The sequence below is a fragment of the Sorex fumeus genome, unplaced genomic scaffold (genome assembly GCF_029834395.1).
Source record: "Sorex fumeus unplaced genomic scaffold, SorFum_2.1 ptg000072l, whole genome shotgun sequence".
Taxonomy (NCBI): domain Eukaryota; kingdom Metazoa; phylum Chordata; class Mammalia; order Eulipotyphla; family Soricidae; genus Sorex; species Sorex fumeus.
In genome coordinates this window covers 52,463,648-52,489,591 of record NW_026606129.1, presented here as the reverse complement: position 1 = coordinate 52,489,591, position 25,944 = coordinate 52,463,648, and the positions used below count along the sequence as shown (strand labels likewise).

The 25,944-nt window shown below is 55.8% G+C and overlaps 1 protein-coding gene across 6 annotated transcripts in view; it reads left to right on the top strand.

Moving 5' to 3' along the window:
* The first annotated feature begins 11,996 nt into the window (after window positions 1–11,996).
* Window positions 11,997–25,944, top strand: part of POC1A (POC1 centriolar protein A) — a 66,485-nt gene continuing 52,537 nt past the window's right edge. Inside the window, exons 1-7 of one of the 6 annotated variants that reach the window (XM_056129494.1) lie at window positions 11,997–12,284; window positions 14,342–14,422; window positions 15,338–15,509; window positions 15,944–16,123; window positions 17,569–17,676; window positions 19,283–19,398; window positions 23,634–23,767. In XM_056129494.1, the coding sequence (XP_055985469.1) occupies window positions 15,349–15,509; window positions 15,944–16,123; window positions 17,569–17,676; window positions 19,283–19,398; window positions 23,634–23,767 (699 nt within the window). In that variant the 5' untranslated portion in view covers window positions 11,997–12,284; window positions 14,342–14,422; window positions 15,338–15,348. Of the gene's footprint in view, window positions 12,285–14,305; window positions 14,423–15,337; window positions 15,510–15,943; window positions 16,124–17,568; window positions 17,677–19,282; window positions 19,399–23,633; window positions 23,768–25,944 lie in introns of all 6 variants that reach the window. The other 5 variants (XM_056129497.1, XM_056129492.1, XM_056129495.1 and 2 more) reach the window with 5 other exon arrangements.

Sequence of the window (25,944 nt, the reverse complement as noted above, 5' to 3'; positions counted from 1 at the left end):
CTGGGGTCAGGGTTTCAGCCAGGTCCCCTCTTGTCACCTCCTTCCAGGTGACCTCACCTTATCACCCACCCCTCCTTGCTGAGAGACCCTTGTGGCTAAGTACCCAAGGAGCCAAGGAGTGTCTGTCTAAGCCCTCACTCCACAGCGGGGGAGGTGAGTGCAGAGCACAGTTGGTCCTTTGTGCAAGACCAACAGGTTTGTGACATCCCAACGCTTACCAGCCCTTCAACTGTCAGGCATGGGCAACCAAAGTAAAGAAAGCCACAGAGCAGCAGCGCTGGCTTCTTAACGACCCCTTCACGCCAGAAGCTTTCTCAGCCCCACGTTCCAGCCTGCAGATCTAGAGAGCTAATCCTTCTGTAGCACAGACCTGGGACCTGCACTACAGAGACTTCAAGGGTCTAGAAGGGAGTGCAGTGAGTCAGGGGCCATCACATCTCAACACCGACCAGTATTTTCCCTCGACAGGTTTGCAGGGTCTTCCTTTCCCTGCACCCTAGCCCCCCACTTTTGTTTTCTTTTGTTTTGGTGCCACTGCAGTGGTGCTCAGGACTTACTCTTGACTTTGTGCTCAGGGATCACTCTTGGTAAGCACGGGAGATCATAGGGGGTGGCGGGGATTAAACCTGGGCATTTATGAGCGGTCAGGAAAGATGTTTCTTCATGCCAACCTCTTTCTTGAGACAAGCGCTGCTGTCCTCATGGGCTTCCCGTGAGGAGCCTGTTTCCTGTTTCTCAACATTCACCAGTTCATGTCCACTGTGTGTTCAGCTCTTCACTTGTGAAAGAAAATCTACTCCTCTTTGTTGGTTCCTAGCTTTTTGGACTTAACATTGTAGCTTGGCTGGGCGCCACAAGCAGACAGCAAGTGTCCGTCCTTTTAATCTGCTCCCTCAGGCTCCCCTGCACCAGTACTCATGTTCATTAGCCCCTTCCTCTAGTTTGCTGTTGTGCTGGGGTCTGCGGCCACAATCTTTTTTTTTTTAAATTTTTTATTTATTGAATCACCATGAGAACAGTCACAAAGCCTTTCAGTTTAAGTCTCGGTCAGTCATACAATAATCTAACACCCATCCCTTCACCAGTGCACATTTTCTACCACCAAGGACCCCAGTACACCCCCCCTCCTCCCCCTGCCTGTGTGGCAGATTTCCACTTTACTCTCTCTCTACGCTGATCACATTCAATATTACGACAAAAGACCCACCATTATTATTTGGAATTTTCCCCAATAATCAGACCTGCCAAAATGACATCAGTAGATAATTTGTTTTCTATTGCTGTTTATAAGAGCATAAGATGTCGCGCAGCTGCTACTTGTGGCCATGTGATTTTGGATTTCTGATATTCTAGTAATAAGTCTGGGGGGATTACTGCCAAAAGTCACTGAGTTCTGAGATTGGTTTGTGTGCCTCTGGGATCATGGTACTTCAGGAGCCGAAGGAGGTGTTCATGGGTGGCAACTTGGGGCCTTGTCAGGGTGGGGAGCAGGGCCCGTTCCACCGCCCATACCGTGAGGCCCTGTGTGCCTCGTCACTGCAGTCTCATACCTGACTGTCCATTAGGCTCTGAAAGATAGTGGCCATTGTGTTGCCGCCACCAAGGAAAAGGCGGAGGGACAAACACCCTTCCCCTTCCAGGGCAGCATGGTGCCATAGTTTAATGTGCAGTCCAGAAGCATTTCGGTTGGGCATTATATTTTGCTCTAATTTTCCCACCACCATTCAAGCCTGCCTTCCAGGGACAGACACTAGATAATTTACTTTTCGTTGGTCACTTTGCATATCAGGAATAGTCCTAGTGCCCACATACAGGAGCCATGCTTGTAGAAGCTCATGGTCACCAGGATTCCATCTGGAGAAGGCGGGGAGATGGCACCTGCCCCATCTAGAACCTCCTGGTGATATCGGCTTGGTACGGGGCCCGGGCAATTCTCCAGGTGTTGTGGAGCCCGCCGGCCAGGTTTCTTCACTGCTGTGTGCAGCAAGATGGCGCCGGGGGTGGGTTGAGGGTGTGACTTCCGGGGTCAGGGGCTGACTGGGAGCCGAGATGGAACTGCCTGGTCCAGTGCGGCCACAGTCTTGAACATGCCTCCTCTTCTGGACCTCTGTGGGACATTGCTGTTGGGACTTCCTGTGGGACTTTGGAAGTCAGACTCTGATTTTGGCTTCCTGAGCCAGGGGACTAGTGCAAAGGGAGGCTGTGTGGTGCGAGAGACAGCCCCAGAACCGTGAGCTTAGAGGGCGACTTTGATGAGGAGGCTTCACTCAGATGAGCCTGACCCTGAGCTCCAGGCCAAGTGACTGTGCAGAGCCAATTTTTTTTTCTATGTAGTCTCACTGCGGCATTGCCCAACCTCGGGAGCCATCTGGTGCCACACCACCCCCTGATTATGACACAGGCTCAGGGCTTCCCACCCATCAACGACCGCCAGCCCCCCCCCCCCCCAACCCTGTTCCTCTTTCCTGAGCCTCCCACACTAAGGCCAGTTAGGGTTTCCCCTTCCTTGCTCTGGCCCAGTGGGTGCTGAGGGGGTCGGCCATGGTGCCCAGGAGGTGCTTGGCGACACACGTGTGTGTGTGTGTGTGTGTGTGTGTGAGTGTGTGTGTGTGTGTGTGTGTGTGTGTGTGTGTGTAGTGACTGGAGGATTGCTCACAGCCTGCCTGAATGGGAAGGGAAGGGAAGGGAAGGGAAGGGGGAAGAATGGATGCAGCGGGGAGGGGCTGGGGCTGGGCCGTGTGCAGGGGGTCACACTCGTCCCTTGGTGGGGCAGGTCATGACAGCCACGAGGCAAGTGTGGAAAGCTGCACACAAGTGGGAGTCAAAAATGGCCAGAGATGGGCAGGGAAGCTGAGTGTGGCACTGACCAGGGCTCCCGCCAGCCGGGGCATTTATGGGAGCCCATTTATGACCCATCCACCACCACACCACCGACCTCCCCTCTGCCTCCACACAAGCTCACTTGTGATCCTTATTTGTGGCAGCCCCTGTACTTGCCCTGGGGTCTGCGGGTAACCTGTGTATCCGACCCCCCTGAGCCGTGGAGTGAGCTGGGGTGGGGGAGGAGGCCTGGCCACAGGGTAAGTGGCAACCTTGCCCATCCCAGACCTTACTCCTTTACCCCTGTCCTCCGGGTCCCTTCTGTGGCCACTGCATCAGAAGCTGACCTGGGCTCTGCCACACGCTGGCACTCACTTGGTCCAGGGCTAATTCCATTTGTGAATAGTTTTTCCTACGGCAGTCAGAAAGCTACCAGCTTCTCCAAGGTGACAGTTCAGGTCTAGGAGTTCTCTGGTCACATTTCTGCCAGGGCTGGGACAGCCAGGTGCCCTGTCGGTCCAGTCACAGGTGCACACAGACCCTCGCTCCAATCCACGTGTGGCCCAGGGCTGCCACTGAGTCACAAACGCCCCCTGTGTGCGGCCGCCTGTCCAGTCACGCTCATCACAGGGGCAGTATAGCCCCTCCCTGATGCTTCATGGTTACAGGCAGAGACACCAGCACCGCCGCAGAACACCACGGCGGGGACATCCCCAGATATGAGGTCACACACTGTTGGGAGCAGGGCAGGGTCATGGGAGTATCTGCTGCTCCTTGCACCCCCATCTCTAGCCAGTCCCCGGGTGTCGCTTTTGGTCCCAGCCCTCACAAATATTCCTACAGCTGTCGGGGCTCCCCTGAGCCCTGGCTGACTCTCCCCCTGCAAGTCTCCTTGGTCGCCCCTGTTGGGGGAATGTTCTGTTGGCCCTGTCATTTCTGAAAGCTGACCCAGGTGGACCCCAGAAAAGTCCCTGGGGCATGACAGTCAGACAGGTGATCGTAACACACCCTTCTAGAAGGGCCCCAGTTTCTCCATTTGGTTAAAGGGACATGCTCTGGGGATGGCAAGGGTCTTCTGACATACAGGATGAGGACAGCTATGACCCTTGGGCCCAGAAGCAGGGGTCTCCCCAAATGCCATGGCCTGAGGTCTCTCTCTGGTACTGAGCCTAGCTGGGTGCCACAGTCCTGCTGCTCAGCTATGGACAAAGACGGAGGAGGGATGGCCAGCTTGGAGACAGGGGCTGGAAAGACATGGGCATGAGCAGCCTAAGGATGCAAAGAATCTTCAGAAGAGTGGGAAACTCTGCCCTAGTTTGGGAGGGCAGGCTCAGGGGCTAAGGTCCATGTTTCAGGGACAATATTGGTCCTTATCTGCTTCACAGTCTAGAACCCAGGACAGCTGGAACTTGGTATGAAGTGACTCAGGGAAGGTCAGTCGGTTGGTCTGCTGGTCACTCGAATTCTGGCAGAGTCCCCGAGGAGACTCGGGGCCTTTGCCAGCATTCCCTAGGTGTCTGGTGGGGGTAGGACTCAGGGAACTGCCAGCTACATAGCCTGTCCACCAGCAAACAGGTATTCTCTGAGGATGTGGCCAGAATGCTGCGGGTGGACAGTACAATTCAGCTGGGCACAATGTCTGACCTGGTTCCTGCTTGTGGCTTTGACAAACTAGCAGGCTGTGTGCTGCAAGAGACTTTGGGGGTGTGGGGGCGCATGGCATGCTCCCCATTTGCCAGATTCAGCTTTGTCTCAGAGCCTCAGCTAGCTCAGGACCCACAAGCAGCTGTTAGAAGGGCATCTGCCACCGCATGGAGCTCCGCATCGCCACTGGTAGCCCAGGATTCCAGCCGGCACCCCAGAGAATCTGCCTTTCTACAAATTCAAGTGGTGGGGCTGGAGCGATGGTACAGAGGGTAGGTCGTTTACCTTGCATGCATCCGACCTGGGTTCAATTCCTGGCATCTCATATGGTCCCCCAAGCTATGCCAGGAGTAATTCCTGAGCGCAGAGCCAGGAGTAACCCCTGAGCGTTGCCAGGTTAAGTCAAAACAAAAACAAAACCCCCAAACAAACAAAAAATTAATTCAAGCGACCACTATCTGAAAAAAGGCAGCTGTGCCCGGGCAGCCAGTGGGAGGTACCCCTCTCTTCAGAGCCTTCAGGGCTTCCCTGCTCGTAGAAGCCCAACTGCTCAAGGGCCCCCCATCTCAGTGACACCCGCTTCCAACACACATTCATTTTCTGTCCCTTCATCCACCCAGCAATCCCTGCTGTAGATCTTTCAGGGTCGGAGAGTCTCCCAAGTGGGGGCCCCTTCTGCTGGCTCTTGTCCCACTGGGGTAGCGGTGCAAGGCAAGGATCCAAGTTTACTGTGCTGCTTGGACCTTAGGGGTTGCTGAGCCACCCCGCAGTGCTGGGGACCTCCAGGGCCAAATTCGATGGTGCTCAGGGGACCATGTGGCACTGGGGTTGGAAACCCAACCAGGGTGGACGCATGCAAGGCATGTACCTTAAGCCCTATGCGCTCTCTCTCTCTCTCTTGCCCCCACCATGACTCTTGCTGTTCTCCCTGGGAGACTCTTCCCTAGGTTTGGGGCTTCTCGTTCTCCTCCTTCCTTCCCTTCATTTTATCCTGATCCATCTTCGTGACCCTGATCTTCCCAGATGCTCTGCACAGCCACCTGAGGGTCAGCCATGCCACCTCATTCCCATTCTGTCCCAGGCGGTCAGTGCACAGGGCTAGTGCAGTTCAGGGGCAGAGGAGTGTAGGGTGGGGGACAGAGGTATGTTAGTGTGCATGTACACTAGTGTACACATGTGAATATGCGTGAGTGGGAGTAGGAGAGTCCATGTGAGTGTATGTGCTTATGTGTGACTGTGTGCATGTGAGTGTGTGTGTGTGTGTGTGTGTGTGTGTGTGTGTGTGTAAGCAACCAAATCCTGAGCAGCCCACTGGCTCCAGGGGAGTTGACACTTGGTGCTCCCAGGTCAGCCAGGGAGCTGAGCTTCTGGGGGGCTTGCAGTGGGGCTCTTGTAGGATGCCAGACTACTTCTAGAGAGCTCTGGGCAGAAGGCTGGAGGGTGCTGGGATGGTTCTGTGGGCTGCCAGAGTCTGACACCAGGTCTGTGATCATTATCGGAGCCAGACTTCGTCCTTTCCTTGGAGCACTCTGTGTTCCTGACGCAGCTCCTAAGGTCACAGCAGTGCAGACAAACTTAGTTCACCTCAATGTCCACGGTGACCTCATGAGCTCAGAGGGTGTCCTGGGGCAGCAGCCGGAGCTCTGAAGAGCTAGGGTGACCTTTTCCCGCAGCCCCTGCAGCTCTGGTCTGGCTGGTAGGAAGAGTGAGTACGGGCTTGTGTGTACAGGAGTTTTGGGGAGGGAGGGGCAGCATAGGTGCCCACTGAACAGGGGCCCTGGGGCCATGGTTCTGGGCTCTGCCTCTCCTAAGCTGGCTGTGCTCTCTGCACCCTGCACTTCCTCCTTCTTTACACCAAGGCTGCAGGTTTGTAACCTTGGGTGTGGGAGCTATCTGTAGATTTGCTCATGATGTCGGGGATCTTCAAGGAATTTTCTGCTAGGCAGGCTTTGACTAGGGGTGGGGTCTTCCTTCACCCCTACATACTCTCTCTCTAGGCCCCTGTTATTTTATTTTGGTTTGGGGGCCACATATCCAGTGGTGCTCAGAACTTACTCCTGCCTCTGTGCTCAGGGGATCACTCCTGTCAGGGCTCAGGGGACCATCTGGTGTGCTGGGGATGGAACCTGGGTTCATGCAAGGGCAAATGCCTATCTACTGTACTATTGCTCTGGCCCCCTTTCTGTTATTTTAAGCTCGGAGCTTAGTGAGCATTTGTTACAACAGTCCTGAGACATAACGAAGATTCTGTGACCATGTCCATTGCACAGGAAGAAGTGCAGAAGCTTTTTAAGTACAACTCAGTGCTATAGAAGGGATAGGACCCCAGGTCTGAACAGTGCCCGGCCTGTGAGTTCCGCATGTTTCCTGTGGACTGCCTAAACTGTCCTTTCCCTTAGCACATCAATGCCAGGCTACTCCTCCTGGCCTATAGTAAATAGGTTGCAGCAAAAGCAAGTTGTCAGTTGCCCACTGGAGAGACAGCACAGATAACACCACATATGGTCCCCCAGCACTGTCAGGAGTGATCCCTGTACACAGCCAGGAGTAAATCCTCAGATTTAGGTGAGGCCCAAATACCTCCCACTGAAAAAACAAACAAACAAACAAAACTCATCAGTTTTTTGTTCCTGGCACTATTCTAGCTCATCCAACACCCCACGGCCAACACCCAATGGCTCTCTAGAAAAGGGAAATCCAGTCATCCTCCGTACCCAAAGGCCCTGCGCTGCCCCCACCTGGTCCCAGTCACCCTAACTGCTTTGGGAACAGCCAGCCTGTTCTGCTCAGGGCAAGGCTGGTGTCTCCATAGCGCCCTCAACTGGGAAGTGGATGCAGGTACAAGACAGGCCTGTCCACAGGACGTCATTCTTTCCCGCAGCCTCACCACCAGACTCAAGTTGTAGAGGCTCAGAGCCTTGCCCAAGACCACAGGGCCAGTCACAGTCTAGGTCAGCACTGTCCAGAATAGACCCAGTCACATGGATGTCCAATTTCCTAAGCACAAATGACATCTCCCATTTAAATTGATTAAATAAAGCTTAACATTCAACCTAATTATTTGTTAATTGAATTTAATGATTTCATCTAATAAACCTTATGAACTAATTTAATTATTAATTAAATAAAGCTTAAAAGTAGCTCTGTTCTTTTTCTTCAGTGAGGGGGGCTAGGGGGCACAGACCCAAGTCTCAGAAGCGCACACAATAAGCATGCTTTACTTACGTGTTTTACTGCCAAACCACATCCCCAGAACTTAATCTTTTAAATGAAATTTTTACTTTTTTGGGAACCACATGCAGTTGTAGTCCGGTCAGGAGTTATTCCCGGTGTCACTCTGGCAGTGTTCAGGTGCCAGGGATGGAAACGTGGGCCTCGTAAGTGCAAGTTATCTACTTTGCCCCCTCTTTATTTTTCCCTTTTGAAATTTCTATTCATTTATCTATTGCCATGCCCATCGGTGCTCAGGGACTCCTGGTGAAGATAGGGGGACCATATGGGAGGCCAGGAACTGAACCGGGGTCAGCCAGCTGCATGCAAGGAAAAAATCCTAACCACTATACTATGGGTCTGACTCCAGCTCTGTCTTTGAACCACCTCTCCAGCCCTGGGATTTCTATTTTGACAATAACTGGGCCACCCTAGTCCCCCTCTCCCTCCTCGGACTATGTGAAGCAAAGGCCTGGAATCTCTTTTGCTAGAGTTTGTGGGAGGAAGGGCAGGGGTACGTTCAGAGATTGGAGAAACAAGGACTCAGCACATGCAGGCAACCCCCTACCCCATGACCTTCACACTACTACATACCAATTCAATCTATTTGTTAGAACTGGCTATAATATTATAGTTTAAGAAAATATCATCCATGTACCGTTGGACCATGTAAGGGTTAAAAGTTTGCAAGAGTCAGACCCTGAAATTTAAGTGCAGCCATTTGTACTGACTGTGTAGCTCCCTACCAGACCCCGGGGCTGATGGTAACCTTCTGCGCTGATAAGGTTGTGCCTTGACCCTGAGCTATGTACAGAAACATTTTGCTCCCATGTGATGTGTGGCTGTATCTGTAGCTTGTCTCCATTTTTTGATGTATGACTGCAAAACAGATCATGTTTTAAACATGATTAAAATTGTAGCTAATCTTGCAAGATTTTAATTGCCACTCTGGAACGTAGTTTTAGCAATCTCCATTTTTGAATCATTTGTCAATGGGTAAGAGTTCCATGACCTGTCACAATCCTTGCGATGAAATAAATTCATGTCCTACTCCCCTTCTGTGTCCCCACTATCTCACTGAGTTATGATGAACCTAGGCGTGGCAACCCCTCCTGGTAACGGTCCCAGGGACCTCTTGAGTTCACTGGCATGCCTGTCCCCAGGGATTCCCTTAGAAGCGCTGTTCATGCCACCCCACAGTTTGCAGGGAGGAGAGACAGGCAAAATTGGATGCCTGCCCGAGGGGCTCTGCCAGGCTCCTACTAGAAAGGGTGACTGCAGCTGAATGGAAGAGCAGGGCTGAGCCAGGCGGAAGGCTGTGACCCCTTGAACCTCTCCCTGCTTTGAGGTGACCTCCTTTTGGGAACATTGATCTACAGGAGTATGGCAATCTCACAGTGGGAAGTCGGAGTCCTGAGACCCAGAATTGCACTGTACTTCCTGGAGAAGACTGATCTGCAGGGGTGAGTCCCCACAGCAGGCAGGCCTGGGAGCATAGTCACATCCTGAGAGGTCGCCTTTGCTCATCTCATTCCTTAGTGGGGAAAGTGTGACCAGTCCTCAATAGTCAAATTTGCACTTGTGGCCCTGATTTGGGCCTTGTTTTATTGTATTTTTTGTTTGTTTAGTTTTTTGTTTGTCTGCTTTTTGGGTCACACCCAGTGATGCACAGGGGTTACTCCTGGCTCTGCATTCAGGAATTACTCCTGGTGGTGCTTGGAGGATTGTATGGGATGCCAGGGATTGAACCCAGGTCAGTCGTGTGCAAGGCAAACAAACACCCTGCTTTCTCTCCTATCACTCCAGCCCCATACTAAATTTTTTTTAATATCTCACAAACAAGCACAATCATTCTATGGATATCACTCTCCTTCTGACTCATTTCACTCAGTATGATACTCTCTGAGTCCATCCACTTATACGCAAATTTTATGACTTAATTATTCCCGGTGGCTGTGTAGTATTCCATTGTGTAGATGTACTAGCGCTGGCACGGATATGGGGAGAAAGGGATTCTCATTCATTGTTGGTGGGAATGCTGCCAACTGGTCCAGCCTTTTTGGGAAAACAATATGGGAATTCCTTAAAAATCTATAAATTGGGCCTTGGTTCATTGTCAACCTCTTTCATTGCTCCCCAGACACCCCAAATTCAGTCCTACCAATCAGACTTTTGCATAATCTGTCCTGTGCCCTGGAAACGTCCTTCCTCTTCTCTCCTGTCTCCCTACAGTCCTCCAGGTGCTATAAAACTTAGATCTTCTGCCTTTTGTGGGGAAGCTGTTTGCCCGGCCCTTACCAAGCCTTTTAGCCAACTGAAAACAAACCCTGTGGTTCACAGACACTATTGCCATCTGTGAGCAAGTTCGTTGTGCTCTATGTATTCGACAAATATTTATTGTGCCCCACTCTGTGCACGCCCTGTGCTGGGTACAAGAGTATACTATGGTTCCCTGGAATGACATTCTCAGCGAGCACTGCATTTCCAGGCCAAAAGTCACGACAGGCCTGAAAGCAAAGCCGGAAAGGGGAGGGAGGGCTGGCCTATATATAGAGGAAGATGCACTGAAACTCTCTCTTCTCTTCAGGGAAGATTGCCCTGAGAAGGTGACTCTTGATCACAGTCCTCATAGAAGTGAGTTTGCACCAAACAGTAGCCAGTGCAAGAGATTCAAGACTGGACTGTGGCCAGCATGTTCATGTTCAGTCAACAGAGAGAAGATGGTCCATATGGCCTGAGTCAAGAGGCCAAAGGTCATAGTAGGAACACACACACACATACACACACACACATACACATATATCCATATATGATCTATATATAGACTGGGCCACACTTGTAAGTCGCTACTCATGGTCTGAGCTCAGATGTGTCAGCTGATGGTACTTAGTGAACTATATGTGGTGCTGGGGATTGTACTTGGTATTAGCAGCATACAAGGCAAGTGCTTTGTTTTTGGGCCACATCCAGCTGTGTCCAGTGCTTACTCCTGTCTCTGTGCTCAAGGTTCACTTCTGGCAGTGCTCAGAGGATCATATGGGGTTCTGGGGATCAAACCTGGGTCAGTTGCACGCAAGGGCAAGCAAACTCCTTACCCACTGTACTAATCTCTTCAGCCCCACTATTTTTGTTTTTTGAGGCAACACCCTACAGTGTTCAGTGGAAATTCTGGGCTCTGTGCTTGGTTAGCTCTCTGTCATGCTCAGGATCAAACCCAGGTCATCAGGGAACAAGGCCAGTGCCTTAATCCTGTACTGGCGCTCAACTGTTTCTATATTTGGCTCCGGTCCTTCCAGGGCGAGGAAGTCCTGCTCCTCCACCAGCTCAGGGCAGGTTTTCCGAGATGATTCAGTCAGACGCTGATTTGCTGTTCCAGGACACACCGCCTAGTCTCAGGATGCAGTGAGAAATTACAGGGCTTGGCCGGATCCTTATCAGTGTTGGAGTCTTGCCATGCCAGGTTCCCCACGGGAGGTGATGGAAGGTTCCTGAACCTGGAAAAACATCTGGTCCAGGCCAGTTCCAAGTTGGGAAGATGCCCAGAATGTAGCAAAGGTGGAGCAAAGGTCTAGCCACAAGCATTAGCTCCCTGTAGCACAAATGAGAGCAGGAAGGGCCTCTGGTGGCTTGATCCCTGTATTGTCTCCTCTTTTAAATACATAAACATTTTAGGGCTCGGAGAGATCTGCCAGGGGGACCACATACGGTCTCCTGAGCCCCCCTAGGAGCCATCCCAGATCACAGAGCCAGGAGTAAGCCCTGAGCACCTCTGGGCGTGGCCCATAAACAAAACCAAAAACAAACACATAAACGTTTTAAAACGCTTTCTACGGGTCAGGCGGCCAGGCTGTCAACACATTCCTTTCAGTTACAAACGGGAAAACCGAAGCCCAAGGATCGCGGGTATTTTCCCGGAGATCGCACAACTAATTAAGGGGGATAACTAGATTACGCTACTCCGTGAACATAATTTCGAAATTCTAAACTGACGCATGTTCTAAGCGCGTTCGGAGGAGCGAACCGTTTAAGGAATTCCCAGGAGATGAAGTACGAGGCGCGTGGAGCGAGGAGCCAAACCAAACCCAAACAGGACAACGCGGGCGCTTTAAGAGGATACGAACACATGAGCCACGTGCCCTCCACTTCCGGAACCCCAAACCCAGTCGCTTCGGGCCAACCCCGACCCCTCCGTCCCAGAGCATCTTGGGAAATGTAGTTCTACTCCCCGTAGGGAGACACAAGAATGCGGGCGGCTTGGAACTTCGTTTCCCAGAAGGCTGCGCTCGCTGGGCTCGCCGGGGCAACGGGCTGATGGGGGCAAACCTCTCATTCCGGAGGTTTGAACTTTTCCGAGGGGATGACAAACGGCGGGCAGAGGCTTTGGGCAGCGCCACCCGTAGGCTGCCCCGCCCTGCGGAGCGGCGCGCAGAGAGGGCGGAGCCGCGGCCCAGCTCTGCTTCCGGCCGGGGGTTAGGCGGCGCGGGCGCCGCGGTGGGCGGGGCGCGGCGCCGCGACCCGCGTTGCTATTGGCGGCGGTTGGGGGCGCGGAAACTGAACGGCCGGCAACGGCGGCGCTCGCTCGCTGGCCCGCTATGGCCGGTCCGTGCCCGGTGAGTGCTGCGGACAGAGGCCCGCCGAGCCCTCGTCTCTCCGCGGAGCCGTCCACACAGGCCTGCAGTGGGGGGGTGGGGCGGTGCGGGGGGCGTGGGGAACGCGGGCGATCCGTAACGGTCCGGGTTGGCCCCAGCTTACGGTGTGTGCGGGGGGCTGCGTGGGGACCCCCTGCACCCCCTGCCCGAGCTCAGCATTCGCCTCTTAGCGGGGCCACGCTGGCAACCCTCCGCCTGGAGGTGACACTGGTGGCCCGTCTCTGGGTGACTCTGATGTGCAGTGTCTCCCCTGGGTCAGGCGTTGCCTCCTTGAGTTCCAAGTCCCTAAAGACGACGGGACCGAGCGTTCGAAAGCCCCTCTGCTTTGGGAGGGGTCGTTCGGAACCGGCCTGGCCTTGCCCCGCCTAAGGGTTCGGGCGAGAGGACCAGGAGGGGACCACATGCATCCCACTAGGGGCCTGGGGGCCTGAGCTGAGATCCGAGACTTGCAGGCCTTTCAGTGATTTTTTTTGAATGATTGGGGTTTCGCCTGCATTGCTCAGTGCTTATTCCTGGCCGTGCTTGAGAATTTGGATCCCACCAACAGTACTTCACTCCTTTTTATCTGAATAATACTCTGTTGTACGGATAGACCCCCATATTCTGTTTCTCCATTTGTTGGTGTATATTTAGGTTTGTCCACTCTTTTTTTTTTCTTTTTTTTTTTGGCTGTTATGAGTAATACCGCTGTGATGTTTGAGTGCAGATTTTTGTCTGTGCTTTCAATTCTTACTGGTGTGTCCCATGAATTGCCTGTCATTTGATAATTGAATTGCTGGTCAATTTTCTTTTGGGGAACTGACATACTTTTATGCAGTAGATTTCCCCCCCCCCTTATCTGTTTTTAAGATTGAAAGAGGATTTTTGTCTACTTTGGCTATCACATTTTTATATGAATTTTAGAATCATCTCGCCATTTTCAGGGATGGGGTGAGGGAAGGGCCTTGGATTGATTATCCTGGAGTTGTGTAGAGTCTGTTGGTCAATTTGGGAAGTTACTGTTTCTTGTTTGTTTTTTGGGCCACACTCTGCTTTGCTCAGGGCTTAACTCCTGGCTCTGTGCTCAGGGATCACTCCTGGCAGGGCTCAGGGGAACATAATGGGTGCCAGGGATCACACTTGGATTGGCCGCGGGCAAGGCAAGTGTCCTACAAATTGTACTGACTCTCCAGTGCCAGTTACTGCATCATAACATCAGGTTTTCCAGACCATGGGCATGGAATGTCGTTCCTTTTTTGTTGCCCTTTGATTGGGGGCCTCACCGGGCTGTGCTTGAGGCCTGTTCTGGTTCTGCACTCAGTGATTACTCTGTGGATCTTGGGAAGCCATTTGGGTTTCCAGGGACCAAACCTGGTTTGGCTGTATGCAAGGAAGTGCCTTTCGTGCTGTGCTGTGTCTCTGGCTCCTCCATTTATCTAGATCTTTCTAAACTTCTTCTAAAATATGTGTGTGGTGTGTGTGTGTGTGTGTGTGTGTGTGTGTGTGTGTGTGTAGAAGGGTGGAGGGAGTGTTCTGGGTCATACCCAGCAGTGCTCAGGGCTTACTCCTGGCTCTGTGCTCAGGGATCACTCCTGGCAGTGCTTAGGGGACCAAGTCAGGTGCTAGGCATAGAAATGGGTTGGCCACATGCAAGGTAAGTTGTATTATCTCTCTGGCCCTTTTTAAAATATTTTGTACTTTCCACTGTAGAATCACCTTATAATTCTCTTGTTAATTTGTTCACCAAGTATTTTATTCTTTTTCCTGTAGTATATGTGGAATTATCTTACTTTTTTCAGATAATTTGTTACTGATGCATCAAACTACAATTATGTTTTGTAAGTTGATGGTATCTTTCAGATGATATCTTTCACCATGCTAAACCTGTGTATTGGCTCTAGTAGGTTTTCTTTTGGTGGATTCTGTAGGATTTTCTGAGCCTTTGAAACTCCTGGCTGGGAGAGGAAGTGTTTCGCTCCTGGGGAACCCCCTTCCTCATCTAGGCACCCCACCTCTGACCCTGGCTCTCCCTCAGGAAGACCCCTCGCTGGAGAGGCATTTTAAGGGCCACCGGGATGCAGTCACCTGCGTGGACTTCAACCTCAGCACAAAGCAACTGGGTAAGAGAAGGCATCTTGTCCTGTTGGGTTCCTGCACTCAGGAACCTGGTTTCTACCTGGGAATTGGTGTGTGTGTGTGTGTACAGTATGGCAGGGACGGGGTGGGGGTAGGGCACTCTGTCTAGAGCCAAGCTTCTTAAACTGGCTTGTAATCCCTCTCATGTCATTTCTGAGACTGTGGGGGTTGTGAAAAATAAATTTCTGGATGATTTATAATGAACAAATGTTTGGTTTGTGTACTACTTTTGTAGACCTCTATCCCTGGGGCCACAGGAACATTCCTCATAAAATGGGGTCTTGAGTGGCCAAGTTAAGAAGCCCAGACCTGCGGCCTTTGTGGGCGGTCAATGGGCAGGGCTTTTCCCTGCCTCCATTTGGTCTGGTCTGAGGAGTAGGCCCTGCCCAGAGGCTCTTCTGCCTCATGGCTTATTCCTGTTGCATAGTGGAGGCTCCTGCCTCTCCGGGAGCCTGAGTGGAAGAGAGCGGGGGCCCCTCTCCTTCTCTGCCCTCACGCTCTTCCCCCGGGGGGCTATCCTGTGAATGAGACACCTCCCTCACCATCCTGTTGCGGCTCCAACTGTCATGGTGGCAGACGGAGAGGATACTGCAGGCAGCGCAAGGACCCTTAGGTTTCCAGTTGGTGCTCAGTGTTGGGGTGGCTCTTGAGTGTTGGCAGGATTTGGTGGGTCAGTGGGAGACCTGGACCCCAGGCGAGGGGAGCGTTCCTGGAGACCCCCGTAAATGCAGCCCAGGGCTGGCTCCCTGTGTCCCACAGCACACTCAGCTGACAGGCTTCCAGGTCCTGGGAGAAGGCGGAGTGGGGCTGGCAGGCGGCCTCCTGCTTGCTCCTCTGCCCCGTCCCTGTCCCCCCATGGTCCTGGGAGGGCTCGGGTCATGGCTTCCCAACTCTCCCAGCCAGTGGCTCCATGGACTCCTGCCTCATGGTCTGGCACATGAAGCCCCAGACACGCGCCTACCGCTACACGGGCCACAAGGACGCCATCACCTGTGTCAACTTCTCCCCCTCGGGACACCTACTTGCCTCCAGCTCCCGCGACAAGACGGTCCGCATCTGGGTACCCAATGTGTGAGTCATAGGCGTTGTGGGTGGTGTTGGGATGTGTATGTTTTCATGGATTGCACTCAGGGCCTCATGTACAAGGCGAGGCCCACGTACCTGGCCCCTGAGTTAAGAGTTTTGGGGAGCCCTCAGGACCGGCGCTGTGGCCTCCAGCCTCTGGATTAGTCACACTTCCCGGGAGGTGCTTCAGCTGGGGCCCTTCCCTGCAGGCCGAGAGTGGGGTCTCGGACCCAGACATCCTGCAAGGGATTATTTCCCCCCCCCCCCCCATGCTCTCACAGCTGGGGGTGGGCTGTGCTATCTCCTGTCGGGCATCTGGCTTCCCTCAGGTGGGGTGCTCAGGCCTGGGCTGGCTCTGGGAGGGGAGCAGGGCCTGTGGGCAGTCCAGAGGCCCCTGCTTCATTCTTTTGGCATTTCTGACTGGATGTCGGTCTCCACAGCAAAGGCGAGTCGACTGTGTTCCGTGCCCACACTGCCACTGTGAGGAGTGTCCACTTCTGCAGTGACGGCCAGTCCCTGGTGACTGCCTCTGATGACAAGACCATCAAAGTGTGGTCCACACATCGCCAGAAGTTCCTGTTCTCCCTGAGTCAGCACATTAACTGGGTGCGCTGTGCCCGGTGAGTGGACGCCACAGAGCAAGACACAGGGGACAGCCGGGCACCAGCATTGTAACCTTGGGTAGGGGCCTTAGCACTCTAGAATCTCCCTGAGGGCTGGAGTGCAGCCCTGCCTGGGGATGCCATGAGTTCAATCCCTGGCTTACGTACTTCCCTGAGAACTGGGTGTGACCCCGGTGGTCCCCAGGCACCTGCACCTGTGGTGACTCTGGTGGCCCTGGCATTGCCTGACTGGAGCAACATGGCACTGCTGGCCGGCACACTGAACCTCGGGCCTGCACAGCTGGGCCCAGGTATTGCTGGAAATGGTTCCCTGGTCCCCTGCATGTTTCTTGGGTAACCCCTCAAACCCTCACCAAAAATTTCACTCTGAAAATCTTTCACTCTGAAATGGGAACAAGGATGGTTCAGACCTTATGAGTTGTCGAAAAGCTTCACTTGAGCTCCTGTGTGACAAGGCAGTTTGTTTCCTGGCCAGCCCCAGGTTATCTCAGGCCCTGCTCAGGGTAGTGACAGGAAGAGTGTCAGGGCCACCGCGCCTTAGGCCTCCTTTTCCCCTGAACCCTGCAGAGCTCGGTGGCGTTACCCACACTTTGCAGATTTGGACACTGAGGCCCGACAGTGCCGTGGCTTGCCCCAGGACACATGCTGGGTTTGACCGGGCGGGGTCTCTGACCCAGAGGCTTTCTCCTTTCCTGAGGGGTAGGAACCTAGGCTTCTGTGGGGTTGATCTGAAGGCTGGCTCTCCCTTTGGGATGGAGTGGGGGGTGTTGCTGTGGGCATGGGGAAGAGGCCTTGCAGTGCCCCAGACTCAGACACACACCCCTGGGGTGCTGTGTTCCTTTGCAGTGATTGGCGTGTCACATCTCTGATGGAGCAAGGCCAGGAGCCTGGGGATGCTTGGAACCGGTGGAGGTCCAGGGCTGGGGACTGTTGCTCTGCTTCCGGGGACCCCTTGCCAGTTACTTACCTCCCAGTGTACCAAAACTGTTTTGGAAGTCCTGCACATACTTAGAGGCCTTGTCACCAGTCTCCTGAGAATGGGAGGGCCCAAGGACAGCAGGCGGGGTGTGGAGCCACACTGGAGGCTCCCCAGGCTCTGGACCTCCTGGCCTCTCGCTGGCAGGTAGTGTCTTGCTGACCGACTCTGAGTCAGTTGTGAACTCAGAGGACTCTTAGTAGCTCCCGCAGTTAGCCTGCCGGTGGCCACATGCTGTGTGTGTGTTGGGGCTGCGGGCATGACACTGCTCCCTGCTTACCCCAGGGGCGGGGGCCCTCCCATGCAGTGTCTTTTCACAAAGCAGGGCATGTAGCCCCCATGGACTCTGGGGTCAGCCAGTGGGCAGTGCATGTAGCCCCCATGGACTCTGGGATCTGGGTGGCTGGGGAAGATGGTGGTGGTGCCATGAGGTCTGGTGTGACTGACTCCTGTCCCTCTGGTTCAGTTTCTCCCCCGATGGGCGCCTCATCGTGTCCGCCAGTGACGACAAGACCGTCAAGCTGTGGGACAAGGCAAGCCATGAGTGCATCTACTCGTACTGTGAGCACGGCGGGTGAGTGCAGGCCCCATCCCTGCTGGCGGACGATGCAGAGAGGAGGGCATGGGGGGCAGTGGTGGGAGCCGGCAGCCCACTCACCTGCTCCCTGTGACTGTATCATTTCCTCTGTGGACAGAGACTCTGCCTCCTCTCTCTCCCCCAGGTAACAGGACGGCTTAGCTTCAAGGCATTTTTCTGATTTTGGGGTAGGGGGTAGGATGGAGTGGCACATTTGGTGGTGCTCAGGAGTTACTCCTGGCTCTGCACTCAGGAATTATTCCTGGTAGTGACTGGGGGACCATATGGGATGCCAAGAATTGAATCCAGGCCGGCTGCGTGCAAGGCAAACGCCTCCCCGCTGTACTCTTGCTCTGACCTCAAGGCATATAATTCTTTAGGTTTGGGGTGATTCTGGTGATGCTGGTGCTACTCCTGGCTCTGTCTGTGGGTCATCCTGATAGTGCTCAGGGTGCCATGGCATGCCAGGAATCGCCTGAGCATCCTGCAGGAAAGCGTGACCATTAAGCTGTCTCTCTGGTCCCAAGACATACAATTTAGGAAACTTCTATTTTCTAGTTCTCACTCTGACTTGTCTGTCTGAAAGTAGTTGGCCCAGAATTGTAAAAGGCATATTAAAGTCTGGAGAGTTGCACAGGGTTTAAGGTGCTTACCTTGCGTGCAGCTAACCCTCAGTACCACATATGGTCCCCCAGCATCCCCAGGAGTGAGCACAGAGCCAGGAGCAGGCCATGGGCATTGCCAGGTGTGGCCCAAGGATCAGCCGCAAAACCGAAAGCCCCAGACAGAGCGCAGTACACAGCGTATTGGGATGTAACTGAGGGCCAGGGCCTTATGTGGTTCCTGTGGTGGGTGTGACTGTACACCCTGATCACAGCTGGGACAGAGAGGAGAGTGTGTTTGAGCGGGGGCTTCCCGTCTCCTGGGCTCCCAAGGGAACCGTGCTCTTGGTCTCACTTAGTTCTGGATGGGCTCCTGCGAGGCCCCAGCCGGGGCATCACACACAGGGATACTGCCAATGCTTGGCCCGTCTCCTGGGGAGAGACCACTCTGGGCCCTGTTGCCCTTTGTGTCTGGGCTTCTGCCCCCCCCTCCCCGCCCCCGCCCCAGCATTGGGATGGGTAGCAGCTCCCACACTGAGGACATATGCCGACCTTCAGTGTGAAGACACTTTCCTGTGGTCTCTGTGGAGGGCTGGGTATTGGGCCCTGTTTTCTGGCCAGCCCATCTCTGTCCCTGTGGGCACTGTCTCATCCTCTATTTGCTGCCCCTCGGTCTCCTGACGAAGTGGTCGGTGTCCTGGGCTTTGGGGAGGGTCGCAGCAGGTGCACGGAGATGGGAAAGTGCTGAAGGCTTCCAGACTTGTTCATTTTGTTGTGTGTGTGTGTGTGTGTGTGTGTGTGTGTGTGTGTGTTTTGGAGCCACAACTGACAGTGCCTAGGGCTTACTCTAGGGTCTGCGCTCAGGGGTCACACCTGATGGGGCTTGGGGGACCATATGAGAGCCGGAGACTGAGCTCCGGTCAGCCATGTGCAAGGAAAGTGCCCTGCTGACCATACTGTCGCTGCAGCCCCCCCTGTAGCAAGTGGTGTCTCTCTTCCAGGTTTGTCACCTATGTGGACTTCCACCCGAGTGGCTCATGCATTGCTGCTGCCGGCATGGACAACACAGTGAAGGTGTGGGACGTGCGGACTCACCGGCTTTTGCAGCATTACCAGTGTGAGTGCCCTTGGGTAGCCCCGAGGGGCAGGGGAGCAGCCAGGCGTCCCTCATGGCTGTGGCGCCTGAATGGGCCTAAAGTCAGTCCTGGTCAGAAGGAGCAGTCCCGATTGGGTGGGGTCTCTAGGGCCAGGTTCGCTTGAAACCTCAGCCTGAGAGATGGAGCCAGGCATCCCCCAGTTATTGGGTGTCCACTCTGGAGAGGGACATGTCATTCCTGCTGCAGGGCCTCAGGGGCCCCTCCCTGTGACTCTGACCCGGGCTCCATGTGAGAGATACAGCTCAAGGACTGACCGTGCCACCGGTCTCCCCCGGGAAGGAGGCTCTGCCCCTCAGGCCAGCTGGCAGCCCTTGGCCTGTGGTGAAGCAGACAGGCCTGTTTCAGCATGGGGGTATGTGCTCGCATTGCACACAGCTGACCCCGTCTCAGTCCTCAGCACCATATTGGTCCCCGAGCGCTACACAGGAGTGATCCCTTTGCACATCTGGGTATGGCCCAACAATAAGCGAAGAGAGAGGTCAGTGCTGGCGGGGCCTCGGCCATTGTGTGTCCCCGCACCGTCTTCCACAGATGTGACTCTCTGAGCTGGGTGTGGCTTCGGGCTGGCCATAGGCAGCAGCTCTTTGTATCTCCTCGTAGCCCGGTGGGGTGGGGGGGCAAGTGGCAGGTGGTCACATGGGCAGGGGAAAGCTTTGGATGGGAGGTGGGGTGGGCGCCCATGTGGGGGTGACCAGGATGTGATATCAAGTATTGGGGTGCCGAACCTGCTTGAGAGTAAGAGTGACTGGGCTGAGTCACTGTCACCAGATGTGGGCATGGGCCACAGAAGTGCCAGGGTTCGTAGTAGGAGGCCAGTGAGAGGGGTGCTTGGGGCTGAGACTAGAGTGGGCAGAGCCGGGCGTGTTGCTGCCATGGGACTCAGTTGTAGTTCCCTGAAATCCCCTGCTGTCATTCCCAAAGGTCAGCCCTGCAAATGGGAAGGAGGTGTGGAGAATGAGGTGGCTTGGGTCCGAGGTCTCCCTGGCATCCCTGCACGCCCAACTCACTTTCCTGCTTTTGAGGATGCCGCTTGGTTGGGGTGCTTGGGGAGAGTTGGGCGTGCGCACTGCCGCCAGCTGCAGCATTCCCAACTGTGACTTCAGATTGGCCATTGACTCCCAGGCCTTAGGACTACCCAGGGTGGTGTTGGGAGGGTGACCCCCTGTGACTTGTTAATGCCCTGCTGGAGTCAAAGTCGAAGCCCGCAGTACCCGAGATCACCACTAGGTGGCACAGGCCAGCCACGGGAACTTTGTGTGCAGTGGTTGGTGGGGGAGCTCCCTGGTTTATCCTGAGGCTGGTTGAGACAGCAAAGTCTGCGCCCTGCTCTGCATGGAGGCCATACTCTTTGTCCCTCTTTAGGCTTAGAGAACTTTCTCCTGCTCTGGACCCGGCCTGGCCCTGGGCAGGTGGGCAGTGCAGAGGGGTGCTTGGAGGGGGGAAGGCATGTCAGGGGAAGGACCAGGACAGGGAGCGGGGGAGAAGGAGGGCAGGGGCGTGGAAAGGAGTCCAGGCTGTGTGCTGTGGAGGCTGGAATGGGGCTGCCTGGGGATTGGTGCAGAGCTCCAGGCTGGGGCTTTTCCCGCCAGTGCTGCCTGAGAGTTCAGTGGTTCGGAGAATGGGTCTGGCCATAACACACTGCTCAGGCCCACCATGTTGGGGGCACCAGGACCATCCCAGGCAGTCCCAGAAGGTCACCAGGGCAGTACCTGGCAGTGCTCCGGGGAGTGTGCAGTGCAGGGACGCAGAGCCTCACACCTGCTGGGCGTGGATCCTGGCCCAGAGGTGGCAGGCAGGGCCGCTGCCCACTGGTGCACCCTTTAGCCAGCTCCTCCCGCACCCCTCATGGGAGCATGTTCAGGGTGCCTTTTGCTTTGGCAGCAGCATCAAAGCCACCAGGTCTTTGGATGCCAGGTGTGCGTCATGTAGCCCCTATGTCCGGGCCTGGCGAGACACAGCCAGCCCAGAGGGCACCTGCCTCAAGGGCTCCTGCATGCAGAGCTATGCGCCCCCTGAGACGAACTGGGCAACCTTTGGCCTGTGTCCCCAGCAGAAATTTGACGTTGGAAGCCTGGCCTGAGTTGGGCAGCCCCAGCAGCCAGCCAGGTCTTCACAGCTGTGCCCACAGCAGCCTGCCCTCCCATCACTGCTCTGGGTCATCAATGGGCACTGTTGCTCAGGACTCTGACCGAAAGCTGGCCATCACAGGGCAGCTGAGCCCTGGGGCTGCCAGGGCATGGGGATGCTTTCTGAGTTGGTGGGGCCAGTGGGCGAAGCAGACAGCCTGGAATGGTGGCTGGGCCTGGGGTCTGGGGCCTCCTCACCAGTTCCGGATGCTTCTGCCTCAGTCTGGAGGCCGGCAGTGTGCCTGCCACTCTGTGAAGTGGGGCTCTGGGCCTCCCTGTGGAGCGCAGGTTACTCCTTACGGGGGTTTGCGGGGGGAAGGGGGTGTTGCTGCAGCCCTGCCTTCCCTCACAGGTGCCGGCCGCCAAGGGTGGCGGAACCAGGAGAGCGAGCCCTGTTTCAGGCTCAGGGTGGCACAGGTGCTGGCAACACAGCCCACACTGGGGGGCCGGGGTGACAGGGCACAGGCGGTGGGCACACATGGCTGTCCTCGAGGCTGGCTGCTGTTTGTTGCGGGCCGGGCGGGGCAGGACTGTCTGGGGCTTCCTGCTTACCTCCCACCCACTTCACTGCCAGTGTCCCCTCAGAGCCAGTGACTCACCTGCAGGACAGAGCTGGGGGCACGCCCTGTCGTCAGCCACTGCGCAGCAGGATCCGGGGCACTGAGCCACGGCTGGGTGGAGGTGTGCTGAGAAGGAAGGCCCTGTCTCCTCTGCCCCAGGGACAGTTGCTCCCCACGTGTCCCTCCCTCCCCAGCCCTCCTCTGTGTCTTCACACGTGGGCGACATGGTCACTCAGTGTCACGTCTTCCTGCTGCCTCTGCTCCCCAGGGCCCTTGTTATGGTCCATGTGGACTGTGCAGGTCCCCCCCCCCCCCCCCCGTGGCCCCGCATCTGGTGGTCTGCTCTGTGCTGGGACGCACTCAGGCTGGCTCATGGGCTTCCTGGAGCTCGAGGAAAGGCTTGGGTTCGTTGAAAAGGCTTTGTCCCGAGGGCCCCGGGGCTTCCCTTCGTGTGCTTGGGCACTTGTACCCACACTCCTGGGACACGGGCGCACTGTCAGCTGGCTAGAGTCACGGGCTCCGTCTGCCCCGAGGCTGGCTGAGGCCGATTGGGCCGGCATGTTACAGCCTCAGGACCTGTGTGAGGGCTCGACTTTGGGGCTTGCTTTTACCTCTGTGGAGTGGTTTGTTCTTTCGGTGGGGGGCTCCACAACCAGGGTAGCGCCTGGTGGTGCTCAGGAAGCTGTGCAGAGCCAGCATGAAGCCAGGGCTTGTGCGCACAGCCTGCCAGCACCCCTTAGCCATCTCTCGGGCCCCTGCTGGGAAATTCCAACTGGGGGAGGTCTCAGCTGTCCCTGTCCCACTGGTCCCCTCGCCAGGCCTGCATGATCACTGAGCAGCATGGGGCAATGCAGGGGCCAGCTGGTGTCTAGCCACCCCTTCTCGGCTGCTTTCTGTGTCCTCTCAGCATCTGGCACGAAGCTGGGGCCCAGCTCAGCTCCTGCCTCACGGGGCCTTGCCAGGAGTCAGGCTGCACTGGGTGTCACTGCGCCGGGAGGCCGCCATTTGCTGTATTTGGGGAAGAGAGGGGCTGGCTTTGAAGCGGGTTTCGGGAGGTTTCTGAGACTTGCAGGCTGGGGAGAGGAGGATGAGAGTCTCCTGGGACAGGGGTGGGAGGTTTTGCACCTGGGAAGCCACTAGGGCAAGAGACTTCAGGGTGGGTCAGGGGAGAGTCTGGCCACAGTAGAGTGACAGGACATGGAACATGGGGCTGGTGTGGGTCCCCTGCCCCCACCCTGGATCACAGTGTATAAAGGCCTCTGGGACTTTACCCTAAGGTAGGCAGGCTGGGGTATAGGAGGGCCAGGGCCCTGTGCTTGTTCAAGGTCACTAGGTATGGCCACCTGTCCACCTGCCTACCCCCACCCAGCCCGGGTTGGTATCTGAGGGGTCCTTTTCTGTTGGGTTCCCCAGTGTGAGGGTACAGGGGTGGCTTCATGTTTGGCCTTGCTGTGCTGGAGCCCTGCCTCATGTCTCCCTCCACTGCCCCCCATTACCCCCTTCCTCCAGTGCACAACGCCGCGGTGAACGCCCTCTCCTTCCACCCATCGGGAAACTACCTGGTCACGGCCTCGAGTGACTCCACGCTGAAGATCCTGGACCTCATGGAGGGCCGGCTGCTCTACACACTCCACGGGCACCAGGTGAGGCTCTGCCTGGCGGGGGCCCGGCTGTCCCTGATGTGGAGCTGGCCCTGGAGCCCTTGGGCTGCTTTCTTGGCGTGGCTGCTGGCACTGCTGCGGGAGTTGTGGAGTCGGTGGGGGCACGTGGCCTCTGGCACAGCTGGCCTCAGGGTCCCCCGGTCCAGTAGGAGCGTCCAGCTGGGAGCTCCGGCCCAGGGAGGCATCTGCACTGGTGTAGCATCTCCCAGGGTAGCTCCAAGGAGACCTGCCTGTGACTTGGGAGCTCCCGGAACTGAGCAGGGTCCCAGGCCTTCTCACCGAGCAGCTGCCACCAACACTGGTGTCCTGGTCTCCCTTCCAGTGGCTGCCCTGGCTCCTATGTCACCTGCCACCAGCTGTCTGGGGCCTGTGTCTTGTGGGGAGGCGGAGCCAGGGGTGCAGACTCCAAAACTCTTCATTGTGTCCTTCTTACACCTGTGAGCAGGGGCAGGTGGGGAGAGGCGGGCTGGGCAGACAGGAGCGCCCCGAATTGGGCATGTGGGCATTGGAAGGAGCACTGGTCTCTTCCACCTCCTGGGGCCTGGAGGCTGCTCATCGCCTTCAGCCTGGGGGAGGCTGCTCTTCTGGGTGCACATCTGGGGTGCGGGTGTGCAGGCAGCGGGCTGTTCCCCAGTGCTGGCACACCATGCTGCTTGTGCCTGCCTTGTCAGCTCTCGACAGGAGGGCTGTTTGGAGTCACATCCCACCATGTTTGGATCCTGCAGGTAGGCACTGAGAGTCAAGTAAATGCTGCCGCTTGTCCAGCTCCCCTGAGATGAGAGGGCAGCTGCATACCCAGAGAGGGGGGGGGCGGGCAGAGTGAGAGAGTATATGTGTGTATGAGTGTATGTTAGTATATGTGTGAGTGTGTGTGTGTTAGTGTATTTGTGAGTGTGTGTGTGTGTATGTGTGTGTGGTGGGGGGGAGTCTTTAAATTACTGGCTCCCCTCTCTGTCTGGCTCATCGGAGTGCACAGGGGAACTGGCCACACTGTTCTGAGAAGTGAAACGGCCTGAGTGAAGCAGTCCTGGGTTGTCTGCGGTGGGAAGTGGGCAAAGGGCTGACGGGTGGTTTGGGGGTGTGGTGAACAGGAAATGGCTCCGTAGAATCAGGCACTGGGCCCACTGTGCTCAGGGGCAGGAGGGAGGCCAGAAGCAAGCTCACCCCTGCCCATCTGTGTGCTGGTGCGTCAGGGCCGGCCGAGCACCGGGGTGCAAGACGGGAGTCCCAGTCTCTGAGGTTCTCTGCCTGGCCTTGAGGGGTCTCTCTGGGCTGACAGGAGACTTCGGTGAGGCCTAGAGGCTCAGGCGAAGGTGGATCAATCCGGTCTTTGTCCAGTGTAGAAGTTGGGGTACGGGCCTCAGCTTGTTTCTCATCCCACTCCCCCTCCCCCCAGAGCCCTTATCAGTTACAGAGCCCTGGACAGGAGTACAGGCCAGGCTAGAGAAGGGCAGAGGGGAGGTGCGGGCAGTGCCTCGGCCCTAGCCTTCACCCCTGGGAATGCCTTTCTTGGTGACGGCTGCTGGAGCTGCTGCACCCGTGTTTGAGGAGGCTTCACACAGCGCATGTTTCTCAGGAAACCCCCAGTATTTCCAGGAGCCGTGTGTGGTCTGGAAAAGCCCCGGCACTTGGTGGAAACATCTTCTTGTGCTTCAAGACTCAGAGGAAGGGCCTCAGGCCTGGGGTTAGAGACTGACACAGGAGGCAGGGCCCTGGTCTTTCCTTGCATTTGCCTTGCAAGCAGCTGACCCAGCTTTGATCCACGGCACCCCATATGTCCTCTGAGCGCAGAGCCAGGAGTGAGGTATGGCCCTAAAACAACAGCATCAAAAGACTGCCATCTCCCTCTGGCCGGGAGCCGCGTTCCGTCCTGCTGAGCACCAGGCTCGGGCTGGGGCGTGTAGGTTTGTCTCTTTCCCCTTAAGTTGTCAGGAAAAGACCCATGATTCTCCTAAGCATCTGCCATTGTCCTGAGCAGTGTGGCACTGCCCGACCCAAGCCCTGGACCACTGAGTGCCCCGCACTGGCCCGAGCTCCCTGTCACAGGGTGGGGGCAATGCGGTCGAGATGCAGATGGATTTTTCTGTACTTTGTGAAGCATCACCTCGGGCCCAGCTCACGGGGTTTCAGTCCCCAGAGCTATTTGGGAGAAGATGGTG